At 37.0% G+C, this 24377-nt stretch overlaps 1 protein-coding gene across 2 annotated transcripts in view; it reads right to left on the bottom strand.

Annotated features, from left to right (window-relative positions):
- Positions 1-24377, bottom strand: part of LOC124596521 (4'-phosphopantetheine phosphatase) — a 167045-nt gene that overhangs the window by 72596 nt on the left and 70072 nt on the right. For both annotated transcript variants that reach the window (XM_047135688.1, XM_047135687.1), the window contains exons 9-10: positions 14399-14609; positions 11431-11583 (exon numbers count right to left, since the gene is read on the bottom strand). In XM_047135688.1, coding sequence (XP_046991644.1) covers positions 11431-11583; positions 14399-14609 — 364 coding nt within the window. The remainder of the gene's footprint in view (positions 1-11430; positions 11584-14398; positions 14610-24377) is intronic.

The following is a 24377-nucleotide window of genomic DNA, read 5'->3' on the forward strand; positions in this document are numbered from 1 at the left end:
ATGGTCCATATTTTACTCACGTGTGTTCTACACACGGCTTTGTTCCACTTTTCACTCAAGGTCACTGGAATCTGGTACACACACCTAACACAGATGATTTCTGTTTCCTACATATGGGTCTGTGGCACTTTACACAGTTGTTGTTGGTCCTTTTGCATTTGCAGAGGCTGATTCGGTATTTCTTCCACTTTCTAGACGATTTTGTCCCGTACCCTGTTCTTTTGTCTGTCCTCCTTCCTGTTCTTTGGGTCCCTGTAGTTCATTCACTAGCTGAGGTATGAACTTCTTTCGGTCCATTTTCTTGTTTGTTATAATTTACTGCCACCACGTATAAGATGATGTACAGGACATGCATCTCCTACATGCAACCTTAGTAGTACATTTAGGGGCCGTTTGATCAACCACGTACAGTCTGTACTTTGTTGCAATGTAGAATGTAATGGTTTCAGGTTTCTTCTTTCCTTCTTTGCTCATTGCTACTTCAGTATGCAGTGCACTCAGAAGAATGACATTTTTATTCTTCTTTCCTTGGCATACAGTCATGGTGCAGTCTGTGTTGCCAGGCTGGCACAGGATTAGTGTATTTCAACATTTGGCTTCTTTACCTCATCATGGAATTTATGACAGATATTGTTCAACATACCAACTAATTAAGTTTAATTTCCTTTGAGCTCCTTAGCAAGTTGAAGAGATGTGAATAAGTTTCCTCCTCATTTTAGAAATGGTTCCAACAGACACAGAATAATGTACTCTCCATTTGGTTGCTACTCTTCATGTTGTTTCCTCTTTTGCAAGGAATGGGAAAGTGTTACATATATACTTTGTCACTATGTCAGAAGCAATTCAGAATTTGAGAGCAAATTTGTCAGGTTTGTTGGGCATAAATTGAATAAACCTGCATCTTGTTTTGCTTGGTAACTGTTGTGTACATAGTTCCGCACAGTCAGCGCGTACACAACTTTCCCAACAGAGCGCGCCCCGCTAAGCACAACAGCGCAGGTGCAGCACTCGTCCGTCTCCGCACTACTAGATGGCGCTGTCATAGAGACGGACCAAATTCTGCTCCTGCCGATCCGCGTATTAATATGTAACGCAGCCAATGAGATTGCTGCTAACATAGAACCTTTTCTCCTCGCGGATCACATTCACGCAGTGATATCTAAACGCTCGAGGTATTATAACGAGTGTACAGACCTCCGATCAGTCAGTCTGCATTAGTCTGTAGTCAAGTTTCAGTCTGCGCCTAATAAGATTATCATATTCCTGTACATAGCCATGAAGAGAAATGTATAGACACTTTGTCAAGTATCAGAAATATGTGAGAATAAGATTAACGTACCAAGACCAAAGGAACTTCAGATTGTCAATTGTAAATAGCACCCAGAACCAAGTTAAGTTATTTTTATGCTTGTTATCACTTTAATAAATGTGTGTGAAAATTAATCAAGTTCTGTTTAAAGTTGGTCACTGTCAATCTGCTACTCTAAGCGTGCAAGTGGCACTTCTATCGCCTGACCAAATGGCGGAAGATAAACACGCCACAATAAGACCACGAGACATATTGCTGACACTCGCCTACTTCGTTAGAGCAACAAGTCAAATAATCTGATGGTGTGTGTACCAAAGGTCTTACAGTACGCACACCACAGTAACAATTGCTTGTCTATAGCTTATATTTTCTTCAGGGTGGTAAGAATGAATATTGTTTTCTATGAACTGTCCCCAAATTGCAGATACAGGAGTGAATTTTGTTGGCTGGCAGGCATTCAGCCTTGGCTGATTTTTTTTTATCAAAATTGAAAAATCTGAGAAGTCCCTGAAATCTGTCTCTTGGCACAACATCTGCAATGGAAGTGGACCTAAAAAGTTCGAATAAAATTATGTGCAAATGCACATTTAGTACAAATGACAACCTCATTGTATATGACAGCTAACAATTTTTTCAGCTCCTGAAGCGACACAGTACAGTCTTTATTTTTAAGTACTCTTCAGGCATTTGTTTCTTTCTATTTCTTCATGACACATAGCACTGCTTCATCAAAAAATAAGATGGAAAGCACTGATGAGAGAGTCGTCTACTTGTTGATAAGCCTCAGCCGACATACTTCCAGAAGATGAAAAACTGGCAATCTTCTGCTCAGTTCCATACATGGTGACCATCTTTTTAGAGGCATTCACATGGGCTTGCTCGATGGATGAGGAAAGGACTGATATACATCAGCATCTGAACCCTCTTCTACAAATCCCCCATCATTCACAAGGTTTTGATCTTCACTCATCAATGATATAAAATCCTTATCTTTATCAGTTAAGTCTACTTTAGTTTCAACATTGGAATTCTCTAAGAGATGTAACATTCCCTCAAGAGAAAAATCGCACCGAGGAGACATGTTGAAAGACATCTTCCATGGATAAAGAATATCGTCTGAATGGCACAATATGAACTGTGGCAGATTGGAATGTGCATGTGCAAATGCACAACAATGACAGCAAAACTCTGCATGATTGCTGATTCATTTTTGTTTTATCTACTTATAGTCAGACGAGAAATTATAGCAGTGTCAAACTGACCCTTTTGTCATTCTAGGCTTCCTGAATGAAATGTCCAAGAAAATGTAAATATTTGGTAAATATTAATATATTATTGTAAAGAGAAAAAAAAAAAGGATACGTAAAGTCGTTTCATAACTAAAACAAATGAATATGAAATTGATGAGAGAAGGACGATGGGGATAATTTTGAACCGTTCTGCCATTCTAGGCTTTCATGTAAATATTGTTTATAAATCATATTTAATGACTTTTCACCAATTACAATTTGGGAATAACAACAAAATGGTTGCTCTGTTTCTGTTTCACATAAAGACAGGTTTTCTATACTTCACTGCCTCGCTGTTAAGTGCCCCATATTTATCCTGTGGCCATGAGAAGATATCAACATTTTGTTCTCACTCCCTGTGATAGTTGTTTAAACACTGAGTCATTTTAAAATAAAATTAATAATGGTTGCATTATGATGCCATATGAATTGCAACTTTCTCTGGATACTTAGGGAGAAATTTTTTTCTTTGGAAAGAACCTGCATCAAAAATAAAAATTAATATTCATTTCAATGAACTGTGAACAGAATCAGGTGATCATCATGTAACATTTATACATCACATATGTTCCATATGTTCAGCATTAAAAGATCAGGCAAGATGTCACACTCCAAAAAGATAAAAACAGGTAACAGTGCACACAAATTTGCTCAGATTCACAATCTAATCTCTTTCTCGCTCTCGGGGATATGTGGTTGTACTTTATTCTGAATCTGGGCATGTGTGTACAAAGTGTTACCTGCTATTGTACTTTTTAGTACGGTTGGTTAGTTAGTTACTGCTTCACAGATTATTTGAACAATTCTTTTATCAAAATGATGTGAAATGAGGCAGTTAAAAAATGTATTACCATCGATTTATGGTGGCTGTGACACCAAGTGTGTAAATGACAATTACTGAATATGAATCGTGGCTTTTAAATATTATTATTATTAATATTATTCTTTACTGTCTCAGACATTATGTCTTGTTAAAAATGGAAAGTGACGCGGACCTTGATCAAGCGTGACTTCCTTTTAACTGTATGGTATATATTACATTGCATTTAGGAACTTTCGGGTAATTGAACATGTATCAATAATTACAGATTTCTGTAGTTGTATATATACGTTTGGATGTAGCTGTATTGCGTTGATGTACTGGTGCATATTGTGTGGTATGACTCCTGTAGTTGATAGTATAATTGGTATGATGTCAACTATATCCTGATGCCACATGTCTTTGACTTCCCCAGCCAGTTGGATGTATTTTTCAATTTTTTCTCCTGTTTTTTATTATTATTATTATTGTCTTTCCTTTCTCAGACCTTAGGTCTGATTCGGAATGAAAGTGACGCGGACCTTGATCAAGCGTCACTTCCTTTTAACTGTACGGTATATGTTACATTGTGTTTAGGAACTTTTGGGTAATTGAACATGTATCAATAATTACGGATTTCTGAAGTTGTATATATAAGTTTGGATGTAGCTGTATTGCATTGATGTACTGGTGGATATTGCGTGGTATGACTCCTGTAGTTGAAAGTATAATTGGTATAATGTCAACTTTATCCTGATGCCACATGTCCTTGACTTCCTCAGCCAGTTGGATGTATTTTTCAATTTTTTCTCCTGTTTTCTTCTGTATATTTGCTGTATTGGGTATGGATATTTCAATTAGTTGTGTTAATTTCTTCTTTTTATTGGTGAGTATGATGTCAGGTTTGTTATGTGGCGTTGTTTTATGTGTTATAATGGTTCTGTTCCGGTATAATTTGTATTCATCATTCTCCAGTACATTTTGTGGTGTATACTTGTATGTAGGAACGTGTTGTTTTAAAAGTTTATGTTGTAAGGCAAGCTGTTGATGTATTATTTTTGCGACGTTGTCATGTCTTCTGGGGTATTCTGTATTTGCTAGTATTGTACATCCGCTTGTGATGTGATCTACTGTTTCTATTTGTTGTTTGCAAAGTCTGCATTTATCTGTTGTGGTATTGGGATCTTTAATAATATGCTTGCTGTAATATCTGGTGTTTATTGTTTGATCCTGTATTGCAATCATGAATCCTTCTGTCTCACTGTATATATTGCCTCTTCTTAGCCATGTGTTGGATGCGTCTTGATCGATGTGTGGCTGTGTTAGATGATACGGGTGCTTGCCATGTAGTGTTTTCTTTTTCCAATTTACTTTCTTTGTGTCTGTTGATGTTATGTGATCTAAAGGGTTGTAGAGGTGGTTATGAAATTGTAGTGGTGTAGCCGATGTATTTATGTGGGTGATTGCTTTGTGTATTTTGCTAGTTTCTGCTCGTTCTAGAAAGAATTTTCTTAAATTGTCTACCTGTCCATAATGTAGGTTTTTTATGTCGATAAATCCCCTTCCTCCTTCCTTTCTGCTTAATGTGAATCTTTCTGTTGCTGAATGTATGTGATGTATTCTATATTTGTGGCATTGTGATCGTGTAAGTGTATTGAGTGCTTCTAGGTCTGTGTTACTCCATTTCACTACTCCAAATGAGTAGGTCAATATTGGTATAGCATAGGTATTTATAGCTTTTGTCTTGTTTCTTGCTGTCAATTCTGTTTTCAGTATTTTTGTTAGTCTTTGTCTATATTTTTCTTTTAGCTCTTCCTTAATATTTCTATCATCTATTCCTATTTTTTGTCTGTATCCTAGATATTTATAGGCATCTGTTTTTTCCATCGCTTCTATGCAGTCGCTGTGGTTATCCAATATGTAATCTTCTTGTTTAGTGTGTTTTCCCTTGACTATGCTATTTTTCTTACATTTGTCTGTTCCAAAAGCCATATTTATATCATTGCTAAATACTTCTGTTATCTTTAGTAATTGGTTGAGTTGTTGATTTGTTGCTGCCAGTAGTTTTAGATCATCCATGTATAGCAAATGTGTGATTTTGTGTGGGTATGTTCCAGTAATATTGTAACCATAATTTGTATTATTTAGCATGTTGGATAGTGGGTTCAGAGCAAGGCAGAACCAGAAAGGACTTAATGAATCTCCTTGGTATATTCCACGCTTAATCTGTATTGGCTGTGATGTGATATTATTTGAATTTGTTTGGATATTAAGTGTGGTTTTCCAGTTTTTCATTACTATGTTTAGGAACTGTATCAGTTTAGGATCTACTTTATATATTTCCAATATTTGTAGTAACCATGAGTGGGGTACACTATCAAAAGCTTTTTGGTAATCAATGTATGCGTAGTGTAGCGACCTTTGTTTAGTTTTAGCTTGATTTGTCACCTCTGCATCTATTATCAGTTGCTCTTTACATCCTCGTGCTCCTTTGCAACAGCCTTTTTGTTCTTCATTTATAATTTTGTTCTGTGTTGTATGTGTCACTAGTTTCTGTTTAATGACTGAAGTTAATATTTTGTATATTGTTGGTAGGCATGTTATGGGGCGATATTTAGCTGGGTTCGCTGTGTCTGCTTGATCTTTAGGTTTCAGATAAGTTATTCCATGTGTAAGTGTATCAGGGAATGTGTATGGGTCTGCAATGTAACTGTTAAATAATTTAGTTAGATGTGAATGTGTTGAGGTGAACTTCTTTAACCAGAAATTTGCTATTTTATCATTTCCAGGGGCTTTCCAATTGTGAGTAGAATTAATTGCTTGGGTGACTTCATGTTGCAAAATTGTCACTTCAGGCATTTGTGGTATCATCTTGTATGTGTCTGTTTCTGCTTGTATCCACCGTGCATGCCTGTTATGTTGTACCGGGTTTGACCATATGTTGCTCCAGAAGTGTTCCATGTCTGTTATGTTTGGTGGATTGTTTATTTCAATGTGTGTGTTATCTATTGTCTGGTAAAATTTCTTTTGGTTTGTGTTGAATGTTTGGTTTTGTTTCCTTCTATTTTCACTTTTTTTGTATCTTCTGAGTCGTTTGGCGAATGCTTGTAATTTCTGCTTCTTTTCGTCTAATAGCTCTGTCGCTTCTTGTTGTGAGATTTTACCTAACCTTTTTCGTTTTTTTTCCGAGATTTCATTTCTTATAAATTGTGTTAGCTGTCCGATGTCTTTTCTCAGTTTTTCTATTTTGATCTGTAGCCTGTGTTGCCATGCTGGTTTTGTGGGTTTCTTCTGTGTGTTGGTTGGTTCTGATCTCTGCCTAGTGTGTATATTTAGTGTAGTGAGTGCTCCTATATATACCAGTAGTTGTAACTCTTCCATAGTTGTGTTTTCATTTATTTTGTTGTGTATGATCGTGTTGATAGTTTTTATTGTTGTTTCGACTTGTGGGTTATTTGGTGGTCTATGCAAGAATGGTCTAATGTCTGTATTTGTGTCTTTGTATTCTATATATGTTATTATTATTATTATTATTACTTCACACTGTTTGCATGCAGCATGTGTGTATATTGATTAGGGTATCTTTATAAATTTGTGAGTAATTTTCTCCGCGAAATCCAGTTTTTTAAAGTTCAGTACAATAATTATTTTTTGAAGCTCTGAATTTTTTTTAAAGTAATGAATGATCATTATTTAAAAACCTGACACCACAATTTTTTAAGTACAACAAAAACCAGTCAGAAGTTGCAAATTTTATGACTAGTTTTAGGCCAAGACCTATTTTCAGATCATCATAACATAGATAAAATGGTATTTCGAAGATGTGAAAACCATGTCAAAAATGTGCAACAAACAGTTACAGGCATACAGGTAATATTTTTTTTTAAGTTGTGCAAGATCAAGATGTGATACTTTCCCTCATCTGTACACCTCTGATAACTCTTTAAAGTTTCCTCTACTTTATCAATAATTGTCATGTAAATTATCTTTCTTCAGCCTAACAGAATGTAGATCATCATTTCCGATTTTTGTTCTGATTAAAATCAATTTCTTTCCTCTGTCAAATCGTGCACTAAAAAAGAGGTTAGTATCATCTCAAAACTGTTTTAATAATCAGTGCACTTGGATGGATACATGCTGAGCCAAGATCATCAAGTTGTAGCAATCGTTAACAAAGAAAGAAATGGGTGAGGATTATGAATACATGAAAATTATAGGAAATATCTGCTACGTTCCATGAGCAAAGGACTCTTAACAGACAATACGAGAAGGAAAACAGATTGTTCATTTTGGGCAAGTAAATGAAAATGTCAGAACTTTATTTGGTAGAGAGGATAGTAGGCAAGTAATTTCCACACAGGTATGACTTTAGCTTCCTTTAAACCAAAGCAAACACAAGCAAATGTGCTACAGCGAATGAGCATTCTCTCTGGTGTAAATGCTTGGTGCATGGTGTTCAGTCCTGTGCGGGTCACATTTACAATTGTTCGCTTGTGATCCGCTGGGTGTCATTCCCCTTTACACTGAAGCAAACACATGTAAATGGACATTCACAAACAACGTGCAGAGGATTCACTTGCACATGCCATCATTGACTTGTACCAGCGAATAAGCATTTACGCTCTAGCAAATGGAAGAGAAAGCGTAGAATGTCTTTCGTTTTTTGGCTCTAAAATGTAGCTAAGCATTTATACTACAGCAAACAGAAGAGAAAGCATACAGTGTGCTTCGTTTTTTGGCTCTAAAATGTACCTGTGGTAAAGTTGCTTAATCTATATTCAGTCAAGAGTGATTGAGAAAAGAAACACAACTTGGTCTTTCTGTATAGCAAGCATGCTGCTGATAATGAAAGCAAAACAGCCATACAGAAAAATGTGGGTATCTGAATTTTTATGCAGGTGTGAAAGAAATGGTGGTTTGGCTCTGATTCATGATTTGCAGCTGCAACCATTGCTTGCTTTATTCCAAAACTTCACCTGTACATCGAGCATTTTTGCCTTCTCCTAGCTGCAATTGAACCGAAGATTTCCAAGCAAGACACAAATTATCAATGATCCATATCAGCGAGAGAGAAGCTACCACTAACACTGTGATTCTTAGCAACAGGTGACAGTTACATTAGCCTCAAATATCTATTTTGTATTTCAACAACATCCATTTCCCAAATAAATCCCTAAATATTTACTGCCATATGTGAAACACTTTGGGATTTTACAAAGGTGAATGCGAGGAAGGTACAGACATTAAGAATGAGTAATCATCATTTCCTGGCGCCTTTGTCCCACTTCAATGTGGTGTCAGCCTTGTTACTACTGTTTTGGCATTGTTAGTGACAGAGGGTGGCCAGATGCCCTTCCTGTTGCCACCCCGTACCTCCTGGGACAGAATTTTATTCAACATCGAATAATCAAATACAATCCCTAGAAATAATACAGTTTCTGGACATCATACAGATTATTCTTCTGAATACGTCAGTTTATAAATACAAACTAAAGATTTGTTTGTATTAATAAATTTTACATTTTGATGGGTTTTACATTTGGTAGTATACAATCACGATATTACAAATATTGTTTTTAATCAACATTATATTAGTTGTAGGTTACTTAAAACTATGAGCTTGACATACTTATGAAGCACTTTTCATACAGATACAATACTCGTCTAGGGAATAAAAAGGGTTTTCCATTAGAATTCTTTTTAGCTGATCTTTTAATTTGTTAGTAGGAAGGGTTGTGAGACTTTTTGGTAGGGCATTGGCTAGCTTCAGCCCAGCATGAAGTGCATTTTTTTCATATAAAGCTGTTCTGTGGCTATTTACATGGTATCTGAACTTTTGCCTTGTATCATACTGGTGCAGGTCACAGTTTAAATTTGGATTTATTGTTTTCACAAGCAATATAACTTTCAATATGTATACACCTATAATGGTAAGCACACCTAATTTTGGGAACAGATTCCGACATGATTCTTGAGGTTCGGCACCACAAATAATTCTGATAACTTTTTTCTGTAGTATTAATAATGTACGTAGGTTGGTTTGAGTTGTTGCACCCTATATTTCTACAGCATAGTTTAAGTTTGATGAGAATAGGGCATGATAAGCAGTTTTTAGTACACACATGTCCTTACAATATTTGCTAATCATATTTATAGCAAACACATTCTTCGACAGCTTATACGCTAAGGAACCAATATGCATGTCCCATTTGAGGCTGTCCTGGATTGTAATTCCCAAGAACTTTGTCCATTTTTCCGAATTAGTGTACCTCAGCTGTCTGTGTCTAGTGTGATCCATGGAATAGTGTGAACATATTCAGATGTCTGCGAGTCGTGTAACTGAGGCAGGACATGGGGATCAGCCCAGTATTCACCTAGCGGTATGTGGAAAACCACCTAAAAACCACACCCAGGCTGGCCGGCACACTGACCCTCGTCAGTAATCCACTGGGCGGATTCAATCTGGGGCTGGCGGGCCTACCCGAGCCCAAGAAGCAGCACATATTACAAATGAGTAATGTAATGCAAAAATATTTATGGGAGGGAAAACAATATTCATTAATCGGCTCCTGTATTTGCACTTCATAAAATAGTACCTAAACTGTGACATTAAGACAGATATTTGGAATGTGAGTCACGAGAATGGTCAGGTCTTTCATGCATCTTCATTTTACATTAATCTACATTATCTGTTTATTTTAATGACATTTATTTCCATTTCTAGAAATTACACAAAACAATTTAACCTGCTCTGTTGACACTGCCAGCACTTCAGCAATTTATTGCTATGTATCATTTTATTTCATGAGCATTTTATTTGATGTCGATCTTAAGGATCCCACAAGCACCTGTGGAGTCTGTACTCTTCAATCAACAGAAGTATGCATTGGTCAAACCACACCATCACCTCAAAAAAATGCAACAAGACACACCAACAACTGTTTGCACATGAAAATCTGCATATTTAGGAAAGTAAGTACACTATGTCTATCATCGAAGCTAGCACCAAAGCGGAGACGGCATAAGCTTCCTTTCCTGGTTCATTCTACGGCCGACACCCAGCGAATCACAACAAAATAATTGGAAATGCAACCTGCGCACCATTGAACACCACGCACCAAGCATTTACACCAGAGAGCATTCTAGTTTGCTGTTGCACATTTGCTTCAGGGTGAAGGGGGCTTTAACTACTACCCTTTCTACCTCCTTCAAGTTCTCATTTATTTAATTATTAAATGGGTACCAGCATTATCCTCCGTATTTTATCTGAGAGTCTCCCTTGATCTGGAGTGTAGAATAAATTTGCTTGAGATTTTCCCTACATCCATAACCCTTAAGATACTTATTTTTCCTTGTTTGGGGTGGGGGAGAGAAGATTTACATCACTTCGTTTTTTGACAATGCATGTAATGATTGCCTTCGGAAGAGTAACAATTAACCCGTCTGTAAAAAAGGAATTATAGATTACATCTTTTTCACAAAGCCTTACAGATGTGTTTATGCACAAATGTTTAACATTTAGTTCATATTATAAACTGTTCTGCATTATCTCATTCTAAATTGTTTCTCTTACTGATACATTGCGAGTTGGTTTCAGTAAATCTAATGGACACATGCTTACTCCTTGGGCCTACAGTTGTTGCTTATGTCTGTTGGGATGAATTTAGTGACCCACTCCCCTTTTTGTCGGAAATAGACACACTATCTGCCTCATTGGCAATGCCTAAAAATACTTAATGATACTTTCTATAGTTTCTACAGGATTTTTTAACAAAGAAAAGAGGAAAAAATGAAAGAAAAATAGTCCGTTACATAGGTATAGTGCTTTCATTATAAAATGAGATCTAATTTTTTAAAACAATATATGTTAAAAATGACTACTTGCTGATTAAAGAAACATCTGAAGAGTGTCTGTTTCAGGAAGGGGAGGGGGAGGGGCAGGAAGATAGAAGAGGAGAAAGGTAAATAGTTGTCAACATACACACACAAGATTACTATATCTACATAGTTGCAATTACACTTGTAATACTTACAAGGGCTGTTCCTTCAGATATTGAAGTCGAGAAAGATATTTTTCCTTGAACTTTTGTGCCCTATCCTTAGCTGTGTCACTATCTGGCTGGCTTTCAATAGCACGTAGTACAAATTTATCTATTGATTCTTCAAAACATTCCAGCCAGTAGTTCCTGCACAACAATATAGTTCTTACATGATATTTTGATAATGAGAACCTAACCTAGCATTTTCAAACACTGGAAACTCCAGGTAGGAATATCAACAACGTAGAAAAAGACAAACCCTACTTACCATAAAGAAGACACATCAAGTTGCAGACAGGCACAATTAAAAAACACTTACACAAAGCTTTCAGCTACATCCTTCATCAGTAAATGAAATGAGAGACACACACCGTTCACACACACAAGCAAGTACACCTCATTAACACATGACCGCCAAATCCATCATTAGGGGAAGGCACAGTACAGGACAGGTGGAGAGAGAGAGAGAGAGAGAGAGAGAGAGAGAGAGAGAGAGAGAGAGAGACAAACACTGTCCAGTGTAATGTTCAGGGACTACACTGCCAACAGGCACAGTGTCAGGAGGTTGCGGGGCAGGGAGGTGGGGAAAAAGGAGCAGAGCAGGGAAATATGGGCAGATGAGTTGGTAGAAAGCTGCAAATAAACAGGATTGGAGATGATACTGGGGAGGAGATTATAGGACATAGGGGGTGGAAACTGTTGGGTGGAGGTAGTGGAGGACAGTATGTTACGGTAGGTTGAAGCTGGGATAATTACAGGATTGGAGAATGTGTTGTAACGGTAACTCCCATCTGCACATCTCAGAAAAGCTGGTGGTGGAGGGAAGGAACGTGACAGCTCAGGTGAAGCAGCCACTGAAGTCAACTGTGTTATGTTCAGCTACATGCTGTGCCACAGGATGGTCTACTTTGCTCTCAGTTATCAAAGCCTTGGTGAAGGATTTGGTTCAGTTGTTGCCATCGGGGGGGGGGGGGGGGGGGGGGAGGGAGGGGGGCTGGATAATGAAGGGGGAACTCCTTTGTGGTTGGTTCTTGGGCATAGTGGATTGATTGGAGGTATAAGGGGAAATAACAAGGGAGATCTGTTTGCAGACTAGGTCTGGGGAGTAATGTGTATCTGTGACAGCCTTGGTAAGACCCTCAGCATACTGAGCAAGGTACACTGTACCTGGGTGGTCAGGTTATATGGGAGGGATATTTTGGTGTGAAAGAGTGACAGCTGTCAAAATGCAGGTACTGTGATGTTGATGGTCGGTAGGCTTAAGGTGGACAGAGGTGCAGATAGAGCCTTCAGAGAGGTGGTCAACATCTAGGGATGTGGCATGCTGGGTTGGGGAGAACCATGTGAAGCAGATGGAGATACCATCGATGAACCTGAACTAGATTAGGGATTTAGCATTTTGGGAGGTTAGGAAGGTTCCTCTAGATAGCCCATAAAAAGGTTGGCATAGGAGGGTGCCATACGAGTGTCCACAGCTGTGCCCTCCAAATGAGAAGTAGTTGTGGGTTAGGATAAAGTTAGTAAGGTGTAAGAGGAATGAGGTAGTGGGTTTGGAGTCTGAAGGACATTGGAAAAGGTAGTGTTCAATAGTGGTAAGGCCATGGGCATGAGGAATGTTGGTGTACAGGGAGATGGGATCAACAGTGACTGGTAGTGTCAGTGAAGAAAGTGGTTACTTTCTTTGATGTGGGAAGTTAGATTATGGGCAATTGGTTGGATGTGTTGGTCAATGAGGGCTGAAATTCTTTCAGCAGGGGCACAATAACCAGCCACAATGGAGTTTCCAGGATTGTTGAGTTTGTGGATTTTGGGGAGCATGTGGAGGGTAGTTGTGCAGGGTGTTTTAAGGGTGAGAAGGAAATGGATTCAGGGGAGATGTTCTGGGGAGGGCCTACGGCTTTAAGCAGGGATTGAAGATTGTGTTGGACTTCTGGGATGGGATCACTCTGGCAGAGTTTATATGTGGAGGAGTCAGATATTTGGCAGACGCCTTCTGCCAGATAGTCACAGCGATTCATAACAACAATGGTGGAACCTTTGTCTCCAGGTAGGATGACTAGGTCAGGATTTGTTTTGATGCTGTGTGTTCATGAAGTATGCTTGCTTGTGTACGTCTCGCTTTCACTGATGAAGGCTGAGGCTGAAAGCTTTGTGTAAGTGTCTTGTAATTATGTCTGTCTGCAACTTGATATGTTTTTTTTACAGTAATTAGCAATCTGTCTTTTCCTACATTGTTTATAAACCTAACAGTTTAACACTAAAATCTTGTATACCGATAAAGAAAATCTAACAGCATTATAAACATTGCCAATAAAATAGAGCTAATGACAAATATCCAATGTCACATCCTTGATTATTTGGGATTTTTTTGAGAGTGAACATTAATTTAACTTGCAGATGTGTTTGGCATTATAATTGTTGTCTTGTGTCCTGTACATTTTTATCAGACTGCTGTTTACCATATGTCCATGAACAGGGTCAAAGCTCAGAGGCCAAAAATCTGATCAAATTGAACCAAGGCTGTGAATCTGGAGTGTAAAGTGCAACAACTATAACAAAAAGAAAGGTAGAACAGTAAAGAGCACAAAATATGAAAGAGGGCAAGCCAGATGACATATGACAAGCCTGGGTCATGTACGGATGTGGATTTAGTAGCTGGAGAGATGGCGAGTTCAATGGACCTACATGCGTCCGACCTACAGGTTGCATTCAACAAGGTGAGAGAAACCAGATTCCCCCCCCCCCCCCCCCCAATTCAAATAAGTCACATATGATTTTTTCACATGTGCCACGTCAGAAATTACTCATACTCACATCAAACAGAAAACTCAATGTGGCAAGAAAGTATTTAAGAAATAAAAGTGATCTGCATACAAAAACGGAGATCTGATTCTGCCTCAGTACTTCTGCAAGCAGGAAAATAAAGAAATAATTTATGAAACAATCAGCAGCAGTATCACACCTTGCTTCTGTATCCTTTGTCAAATCAACAGTGTCTGGTATGTAAGCCGCAGGGTCTGCCAGTAGTGGGCAATAGGTGACAGCTGACTCCCATCTGTCAATTTCAAGTTGATCAACTGCGACACCATGGGCAGATAATACTTGTGTTGGTACAGGACTTCGGAGGCCAGAGCTCCCTGCATAGTTCTCCAGCCATGAGTATTTATCTGCATCTAAGAGTAGAAAATGAGACAAAAGTCTTACAAGAAACAGCATAATGAGTAAAAATGTATAAATAGCTCAAATGTATTAAAAAAATTCCTTACAGCTGTACTGTTTTAATATTCTGTTCGTTTCACAGTGCTCTTGATTGTGCGGTCATAGTGCTCCATATTTCAGTATCTGCTAGAGATGCAGGGTGTAATCAACTGCTACAAAATATGTTTATTAAAGGCTTCTAGAAAAAATAAGTAAATATATATTGTAGATGTTCATAGCTCCATGCATCTCTAACAAGTGCTACTCATACAAGCAAAAAACTCAAAATCACTATGAAATAAACAGAACAAACAATACAGTTACAAGTAAAATTATTTATAAAATGAAATCATTAGCAGCAGAAACATCTTACCATGTACTCCTCCAATAATAGTGCGTACCAAATTGTGAGCAGTGCTTTTTTAAGTTCTGGATTACGGAGCGAGAATGCTATGTCCATGTACTGCTTAATATGTACCTTATGGAAGCTTTCATTTAACCAAAAGTTTGTGTAGCAATATCAGTTCAGAGCAAATTATTGTACTTCTACAACATTACTTTTTCTCAGTTCTTAATAATCTCTACCTTTAACAATATCTTTTTCCCCTCGGTTATAATAATATTTGTATTTCTCCCGAGATGCCATACAGTGCTGTTATGAACTGTTATCAATTACTGCTCTTGTCTCTATGAATTTTCTTTCTTTTGTTTAATTCATCAGATGTAATTCCTATGTAATAAGTAGCCACTGAAAAACTAGTTGTATTTTGCGGCCAATTTTGAAGGCTTATTTTTTGAATTCTGTATGTTCTTTATTTTTGTTTTATTTCACTGTTTTTCAGTGTTGTGGTCAAAATAAAAATACCTTACCATTTACATTATATTTATTGGCATCACTTATTTATGTTGTAAAAAAAAAAAAAAAAAAAAGAAACCTTTACTTTCAGTCTACTAAATATACTCAATTAAATGAAAAATAACTCTGTAGTTATATACCATTGAAGGTTTATCAGAAGAAAGTATCGTCATAACTACAAAGTTCTCTTTTGAGATCATATGCTGCTGATCCATCAACACTTAAGTACAGAGTAAAAACAGTTGCTTGGAATCTATTTTTGTACATGTAAGACAAACTGGCTTCAGCATGAAAGCAAATATTTGCCCTTCCACATTTCATGGGGGCATGGTAAGTTGCTTTCCCACTAAATTTTGAAGCAGCTGAGTGTATCTGCATCAGTTAAGGATACGTGCAATGCTGAGACCTGCCCTTCCAGGTATAGTAACAGACTCTCTGTCGACTCAGCACTAATACAGTTAATCATCATCATCATCATCATCATCATCATCATCATCATCCAAGGATTGTAACACAAATGCCATGGATCTGTGGGCATAAGAGTTGTCAGCCTGGTATGATAGTGCAATCCAGCAGGTTACAGTGCTTTCTTTATTTATGTCTCAAGTATTAATCTCTTTGTACTTTTCGAAAACTTGGTAGTTTCATAACCAAAAATTCCTTTTCCCACAATAATGAAACCATCTTCAAGCTGTTTTAACTCAGAATAGACATAAAACACAACCACTGATGTCACACTTTAGCAGAATGAACTGTATTAAAAACAAGTTGGTAAGGCTGGTGAGAACGACAATGAGCGAAACACAAGGTAGTGTAAGAATAGGAATGATGTCCAATACATCGAGTATTAAAAACAGAGTGTGACAAGGGGATGCGTTGGCATGTCTTCTCCTTAACGCCACCCTGGAAAACGTGATGAAAAACACAAACCTTCTGAACAGGGGAGCGATCTTCTATATATCAGTGCAGATACTGGCCTACATGGATGACATAGATATAATAGCAAGAACATATCCTGTAAACTGACTCATACTGCATCATTTAGATAAAAGAATCATTCACATGATCTACGGACAAGGTAACTAATTAACAACTGTCTCTACATGAATTATCACACAGACTTCATTAAAACAATATATAATATTTATATTGTATCCAAAGTAGCGCAACAAACTATGTCAGTTAAAGAAATAATACATAATCCATAATTTTCAATTCACAAAAATTATTGCAACATCTACAAAATTATTTTGACATTAATATTTCATCTTATAAAAATCAATTTATTAGCCTGAAGGGCTCAAAATATATTTGTACATTTCTAAAGACAGTAACAGAATATAAATGTGTTGGTTTTGAAGGTTTTTTGTGGATGAATTATTGTGTTAATGCAAAGTGTTTTTTTGTAATGTACTCTCCACAAACTAAATGTCAGGTGTCATGTATCATAGGAAAATCAGTTGGAAATAGTTCACTGCTTTCAATACACCATTTGTAAACTGAAACCCATTACCAAGCTATTCAACTGGATGACGAGCTGTAGTGTCACATTACACGCATCAAAAAAAAGTTTTGCATCACCGCAGTTCCCAGAACTCCTGAAGATAGACGTCAACTGTGGATATTGTACCACAGACATGGTCCCTTTGACTGTTCAGAGATGTCATTAAACCTGCCGAAAGATGTAAACAACCATGCATGAGCAGCATCTATTAGATGGAGCGGTCTGACAGCCGATCAGTTCCAGGCATTCCACCAGGAAGAAGGTACATGGCTCACGTTGTCTATAGTTTGACCATGCCTAGATGGTAAATACTGTGGTTCAATTGCGTCTGCATTGTTACTTTGTGCCAGGAAGGGCTCTGAAATATTACTGTATCTCATTGCCCTATCAGAACCCCTCGGAGAGCATTAAAGATAAACCCAAGTCCTAATTGTCCAATTGTAAAGTGACCCGTTTCCAAATTACATACAAAAAATAACCACTACTTCAGTATACATATAATTCGAAAACGATGCTTTGCTGGTTAACATTGTTCTTATGTAAGAAACATAATATAAATGTGAAATTAATACTGTAACTAATCGAACAAAATGTAGCACATGGTCAGCATGTACCAGTAAACCTATCAGTATAAAATTACTACAGCAAATTAAATAGAACATATAAGTAAAGCATGTTAATTGAATCTTCGATATATGTTAGCACTAAAATTCAGGCACTAGTTGATTTGTTATAAACAAATTTAGAAATGTAATTGTTACCTGTAACATAATTAGTCAGAAAATGTTATATTAACTCATAACTAAGTTGAAAATAGGTTCACCTTGTTCAGCACTGAGATTGTAAATTTTTAGCAATGTGTATCTCATATTCGGTTTAACTTTTAATTGTGATTTTACATAAAACTGTAATTTTCATTGTAGGTAACTGTTAACAAAAGTATAAATAGGCGCCTTGGGGCACTCGTTTTTTGGCTAGGGTTGTGAGCAAATGTATTGTAGGCTCACTCGTTTGTTGATTGTTGTGAACACTGTGTCGTTTGATGTCAACTTTGGGTACATGTGATGTAACTGGTACAGTTCACCAGGCTCGGACACTAGAGTCCTGGAAATATATTGGTGTTAAAACTGCACTGTACTTTGGAATTTATTTGGGAGTCTTCCGCAATCCTTTTCATAGGCTGCACAGCGACGAGACGAATCCAGGAATTTTACAACACCCCGAGAACTAAACAACTCTCACTGTTGGTAGAATTGACGTGAAAACAACAGCACATCAACTGGGCATTTCACTCAAAAGTCAAAACATTTGCAACGCGGAGGTGGGAAAATATAAACATCTCAGCTTGCAACAAGGGAAGTGTCCATGCATCTCACAGTGAGCCAAAGCGATGTTGTTCAGACATGGAGGAGATACAGAGAGACAGGAACAGTCGATGACATGCCTCGCTCAGGCGGCCCAAGGGCTACTACTACAGTGGATGACCGCTACCTAGGGATTATGGCTCGGAGGAACCCTGACAGCAATGCCATCATGTTGAATAATGTTTTTCAGGCAGCCATAGGACGTCGTGTTACAACTCAAACTGTGTGCAATAGGCTGCATGATGCGCAACTTTATTCCCAACGTCCATGGTGAGGTCCATCTTTGCAAACATGACACCATGCAGGGCAGTACAGATGGGCCCAACAACATGCTGAATGGTCTGCTCAGGATTGGCATCACATTCTCTTCACCAATGAGTGTTGCATACGCCTTCAAGCAAACAATTGTCGGAGACGTGTTTGGAGGCAACCTGGTCAGACTGAACGCCTTAAACTCGCTGTCCAGCAAGTGCATCAAGGTGGAGGTTCCCTGCTATTTTGGGGTGGCATTATGTGGGGCCAATGCACACCGCTGGTTGTCATGGAAGGCGCCATAACAGCTGTACGAAACGTGAATGCCATCCTTCAACTGATAGTGCAACCATATCGGCAGCATATTGGCGAGGCATTCGTCTTCATGGATGACAGTTCATGTCCCCATCCTGAACATTTTGTGAATGGCTTCCCTTAGGATAATGACATCACTCGACTTGAGTGGCCAGCATGTTCTCCAGACATGAATCCAAATGAACATGCCTGGGATAGATCGAAAAGGGCTGTTTATCGATGATGTGAACCATCAACCACTGAGGGATCTACGCCGAATCACCACTGAGGAGTGGGACTATCTTGAATAACAGTGTCTTTATGACCTTGCGTATAGTATGCCATAACGAATACAGGCAAGCATCAATGCAAGAGGACATGCTACTGGGTATTAGAGGTGCTGGTGTGTACAGCTACCTGGCCCAACACCTCTCGCTGTATGGTGATACAACATGCAATGTGTGGTTTTCATGAGCAAAAAAAGGGGAGAAATGATGTTTATGTTTATCTCTATTCCAATTTTCTGTACAGGTTCCAGAACTCTTGGAACTGAGGTGATGCAAAACTTTTTTTGATGTGTGTGGTCTTGCTGTTATTGGTCCTGTTGTATGTAAAAACACCTATTGGATCTTTTACATATTATAGATTAGGAGTCCTGTTGATACGCATTTTCATGTAAAGATCAAGTCTTATGTCAAGGGTGGTCACTAATTTCTGTAGGGAGTTCTAGTTGCTCTTTCCATATGAGTGTGAATTTTAAATATGCCACTGCTGTTTATGTGTTGTGTACAAACAGGAATAATCGTATTTATGATGCTTGTACACAGAATAATGAAGAAAATACACTAATAAATTGGACCTGTTAAGACATCACATAACATGCACTAAAAAGAACCATCAAGTCTATCAAATAACTAGTAAGCTGATTGTATTTTCTCACTTTAATGCAGTGAAATGAAATGCATTGGATTTTTTTAAAAAGAACAACTGTAACATCTCTTACAGGCAGTGAAATATTATAATCTTTCTGATATCAAATAGTAGGCAATAATCTGTGGTCCAGAAATAAAAGTGATAATTTTATATTACTGTATTTACCTTAGTATAAGATGACCCCCTTTTCATAACAGGCTTCTTGAGAAAAAATTATTGTTTAACATACTCTGACTAATCGAAATTATGAACTCTTATTTACGTAAGGTATCTGGCTAAAAAGTTACCAGTACACCTCTAATAGCTTAGAATATTTATTACTTATTTACATTTTGATAACACAAGGAAAAATAAACAAAAACAGATTGTTTACATTAATCTTCACTGCCTCACTTTTTTAGCCGTCTTCGGTGGCACCCCTATTTCTAATCATAATCGTCATCATCTTAACAGAACAGCTGTGCAACTTACATCTTTGTAACAACAAATATTTGGCTGTTTTCTTTCCTGAATATGTTGTGATATTTTTAAACATAAGGTTGATTTCACACCTATACTGACGTGAAAATGTTAATTTCTTTTGCTTCAAAAACATATCATCTGCCCACCACTCTCTCATTGGCTGTGTAGAACCAGCAGCTGAAACACCCCCAGTTGTTTGCATCATACCTCACGGGGAGCATGGCAACACTGCTGCACGAAATACCTAAGTATGCCATTGGCCCCACTTTAGACTTTTAGCATGTCCCGCAGAAATGTATGCTACTGTGAATTATTTGTTCAAATTTAAAGTCAATTTGGTTCCAAGAGCAAATGGATTCATGCAAATTACAATTTAAACATGTTAAGATGTTAATAAAAAGCAGAATCACACAGTATAGATTCCAGCAGTTGGCAGCAAGATGGAATCTGCTGCCCGCTCGCCATTCTGCGCACCCCCCCCCCCCCCCCCCCCCCCGACTCATTGTAGTTATCAGCTATTTCATGCCACTGTTCCCTCTACATGCCTCCCATAGTGCTGTGCTTGAGCAACAATGAAATATGGACAGCTGTATCTTCTAGGGTGAATGTAATTTGTAATAACAGCAACTAATACATAAATAGGAGATCTAAATAATGATTCAGTCCAATTCTCGAACTTTCGTGTGTCGTGCGATCTAGTGCCCACTTGGTACTAGCTCCACAACAGGTCTTTCTGCTATAATTTATTCTTGTGATAGCAACTGCAGTCAGTTTAATATGATTTGTTCCATTTGTTTGACATTTAATTCTGGATTAATTTCCTTTATCACTTTATTTGAATGTCACCACCTTGTACTAAAGCTAATTAAAAGATCGTAACATTTTTTCCCCCAGTACTCTAACACATGAACAGCTACTGAATTTTCATTTGCAATGCACTTCGTAAATCATTAGTTTATTCTAAGCAAATAAAATACTGACTTGAGTTCAGAATCCTGTAATGGTGTTTGAGGGACAAGATTTTCACCTTTGAATGTTACTGTTACTTAAGAGGCAGCATAAACGTATGTATATGGTATCAAACAATGGAAAATCCAGGATGGCATGTAACAATATTATGAGAATTTCTTCTCTTAATATGTATATGGCATCCATACATGTATGAGAACTTCTATTGCAAATCTCTTCAGACACAACAAAAGTTTGTGAGTTGACAGAATTTAATGCTATTTTATCCTGTGTCTCACAAAATAGTCAATTTTTTGTAGCAGAGCATTAGATTGTTGTAGTGCCTAGTTCATAGTTCCTCACATATCCATCCTTTGCACAAGCCTTGCGAGACAAATGTCACATGATTGGTCAAACAAGATCAATACTGTATCGAGCGCTTCTGCGTATTGGGAAATCTTGAGCCTATTCGAATGAAAGTACTGTTTGCTAAGCTCTACCCTTTGGAACTCTTCCAAATAAATTTGTATGAAAGCTCAATAGCCAAAGCTTCATTTATAAATGTAAGAGGATCCCTATATTAACCTATAAAACACTGTAAAAAAATTTACCTCAGCAGCAATAATTTAATCTGCAAATATAAGATGAACCAGTATTTTTCAAATGGCAAATTTGGGAAAAGACCTTATCTTATAAGCAGGTAAATACTGCAAATTTAATGGGGTTTAGTCAAATGATGCCTAAGGAGGATCAGATAACAACCAGATAATGAAGAGAGTAAGAGTAAGTTCTCCACTTTTATGGTGTTACTGAATATCATAACTGATAAAACAATTTGTTATTATCAAAAAGGCAATAACAGTATTATTCCACTTACATTTGAAATTGTACAGTTTCAAATGTCCATATAATAACCTATAACTACTACTACTACTACTACTACTACTACTATACATCGACTATTATTGTGGATTACAATATTTGGGAAAAGTGGAGAAATGATAAAATGAGAAAGGAGATGAATATCTGATACTTTTACCAAGCAGAATTTTACACAGCAGGTAGAATTACAGATTTTCCCCCAAAGTATTTTGGATTATCTGCATGACCATTATATTTTAATTTATTTTTACTAAATATTAATATACGTTAGGATTAACAAATGAACTGTGCTTGCATGGTACCTTGCATATGATTTGAACAGTTTCAAAGAGAGCTTTCCCTTATCCAATGGTAAGACATGAACACGACAGTGGTAGGTGTGGTGAGAAAGTGGAGTGAGGAAGATTAAAGAGTCTGATCAAAATTTTGTAAATAATGTGAGGTCAGTTATACTCCTCTTTCTAATATGTGAGAGTAGCAATTGTTTTTGATGGCTAATACAAGACAGAAAGAAATCTGTTTGCAAATCAGATCAATAATGTAATAAGTACTGAGATTGTCAATACATGACAGTGGTGCAAGAAGTTCTCAGCATTCACCATCAATAAACCTGTCATGTGCATGGAAGTCTTGTGACAATTTTCAACAGGCTTTGTGTTAAATTGCAAATTGGCTGTAGGCAACTGGCTAAAAGAAGTGTGGTGTTTGAATTCTTAGAAATGGAGAAAAATGAGTATCATACAGCCATAAAATTTTTGTAAAAGAAAGTTTGACACTAACCAAAATTTGTTTGTGGTTCGTAAATGTGTTATTTGTTATTTATTTATTTATCCTGTGGATCACATATTGTACAAAGTACACATGATATAGGACAAGTCATTTTTCTTAACAAATATGTAGTTTGGAGAAAAAAAATAGGCAATGGACTGCCATTTAAAAAAATGTACACAAAATTGTTCGTTGATGAATATAGTAACTTCACATACAGAGAATACAAACAATTTACATGGGGAACTAAGAAACATGTAGGCAATGTAGTGCTACTTTAAATTTACACAAATAATCACCGAGATTACAGAATAGTGAAAATGTCAACTGGAAACACAACAGAAGGACAATGTCATTTAAAAACTACATTAAACATGAAATTAACATTGAGATTTCACAGACAATTAAGTTTTAATACTAATAGAATGTGTACTTGTACATTCAAAAGCGAGTTGAAAAATTTTGGGAAGTGAAACTGAAACATAGTTGTGTATAGTAGAAATTAGGTTATTATTTTGCCTACAGAATGTTTTACTCTAATCACAGTATTTTACAAAGGAACTTTATAATTTTTCATTTCCAGGAATTCTTGTACTGAATAGAAACAGTGCTTTGTCAGAAATGCCTTTAGTTTATTTTTAAATATTGGATCTGGAGCAGTTTTTATTTGTTCTGGAATTTTATTGTGTAGTACGACACCCAGATGAGTTATATATTTTTGGTATGATGATGTCCTTGAAAAAATTTGATGGATATTAGATTGCCCTCTGGTATAATGAGCGTGTATATCATTGTTTCGGATTAATTTGCCTGTTCTTGAGAGGTATTCCCTGGTGAATAGGATTGTTTCTTGAATGAATAGGGATGGGATGCTTAGAACATTAAGTTTTATAAATTGACATTTACAGGATTCCAGCTTTTTGAGGCCACAGATTATCCTCAGTGCTCTTTTTTGTAGTTTAAATATACTTGTGCTGTGAGTTGAATTTCCCCAAAAGATGATTCCATAGCGGAGCAATGAGTGGAACTGCGCATGGTATGCTTGCATTAGTGTGGATTTACTTGTAGTAGATTTTAGTATTCTTAGTCCATAGCACAATGATGAGAGTTTCTTTGATAAGTTGTTTATATGTGTGTCCCATTTTAAATTTTGTTGGACCCATAGACCCAAAAATTTTGTTGCATTTACATTTTCAATTTCATCGTTATTTAATTTTACTTGGATAGTTTTTTGACTGAATGTGGGAATTGGATGGAAGTTGATACATACAGTTTTCCCACTATTAACAATTAGGCCATTTTTGTTAAACCACTCAGAAAGTTTTTCCATAGAGTTATCAGATATTGTCTGAAGGGATTCAGAGCTAGATCCAGTCAACACTATGCTTGTATCATCAGCAAACAGGATAGTTTTTTGTGGGCTCATACATTCAAAAAGATCATCTATGTAAATGAGGAAAAGTAATGGCCTTAGAACAGA

Source organism: Schistocerca americana, chromosome 2 (assembly GCF_021461395.2).
Source record: "Schistocerca americana isolate TAMUIC-IGC-003095 chromosome 2, iqSchAmer2.1, whole genome shotgun sequence".
In the NCBI taxonomy this organism is placed as follows: Eukaryota; Metazoa; Arthropoda; class Insecta; order Orthoptera; family Acrididae; genus Schistocerca; species Schistocerca americana.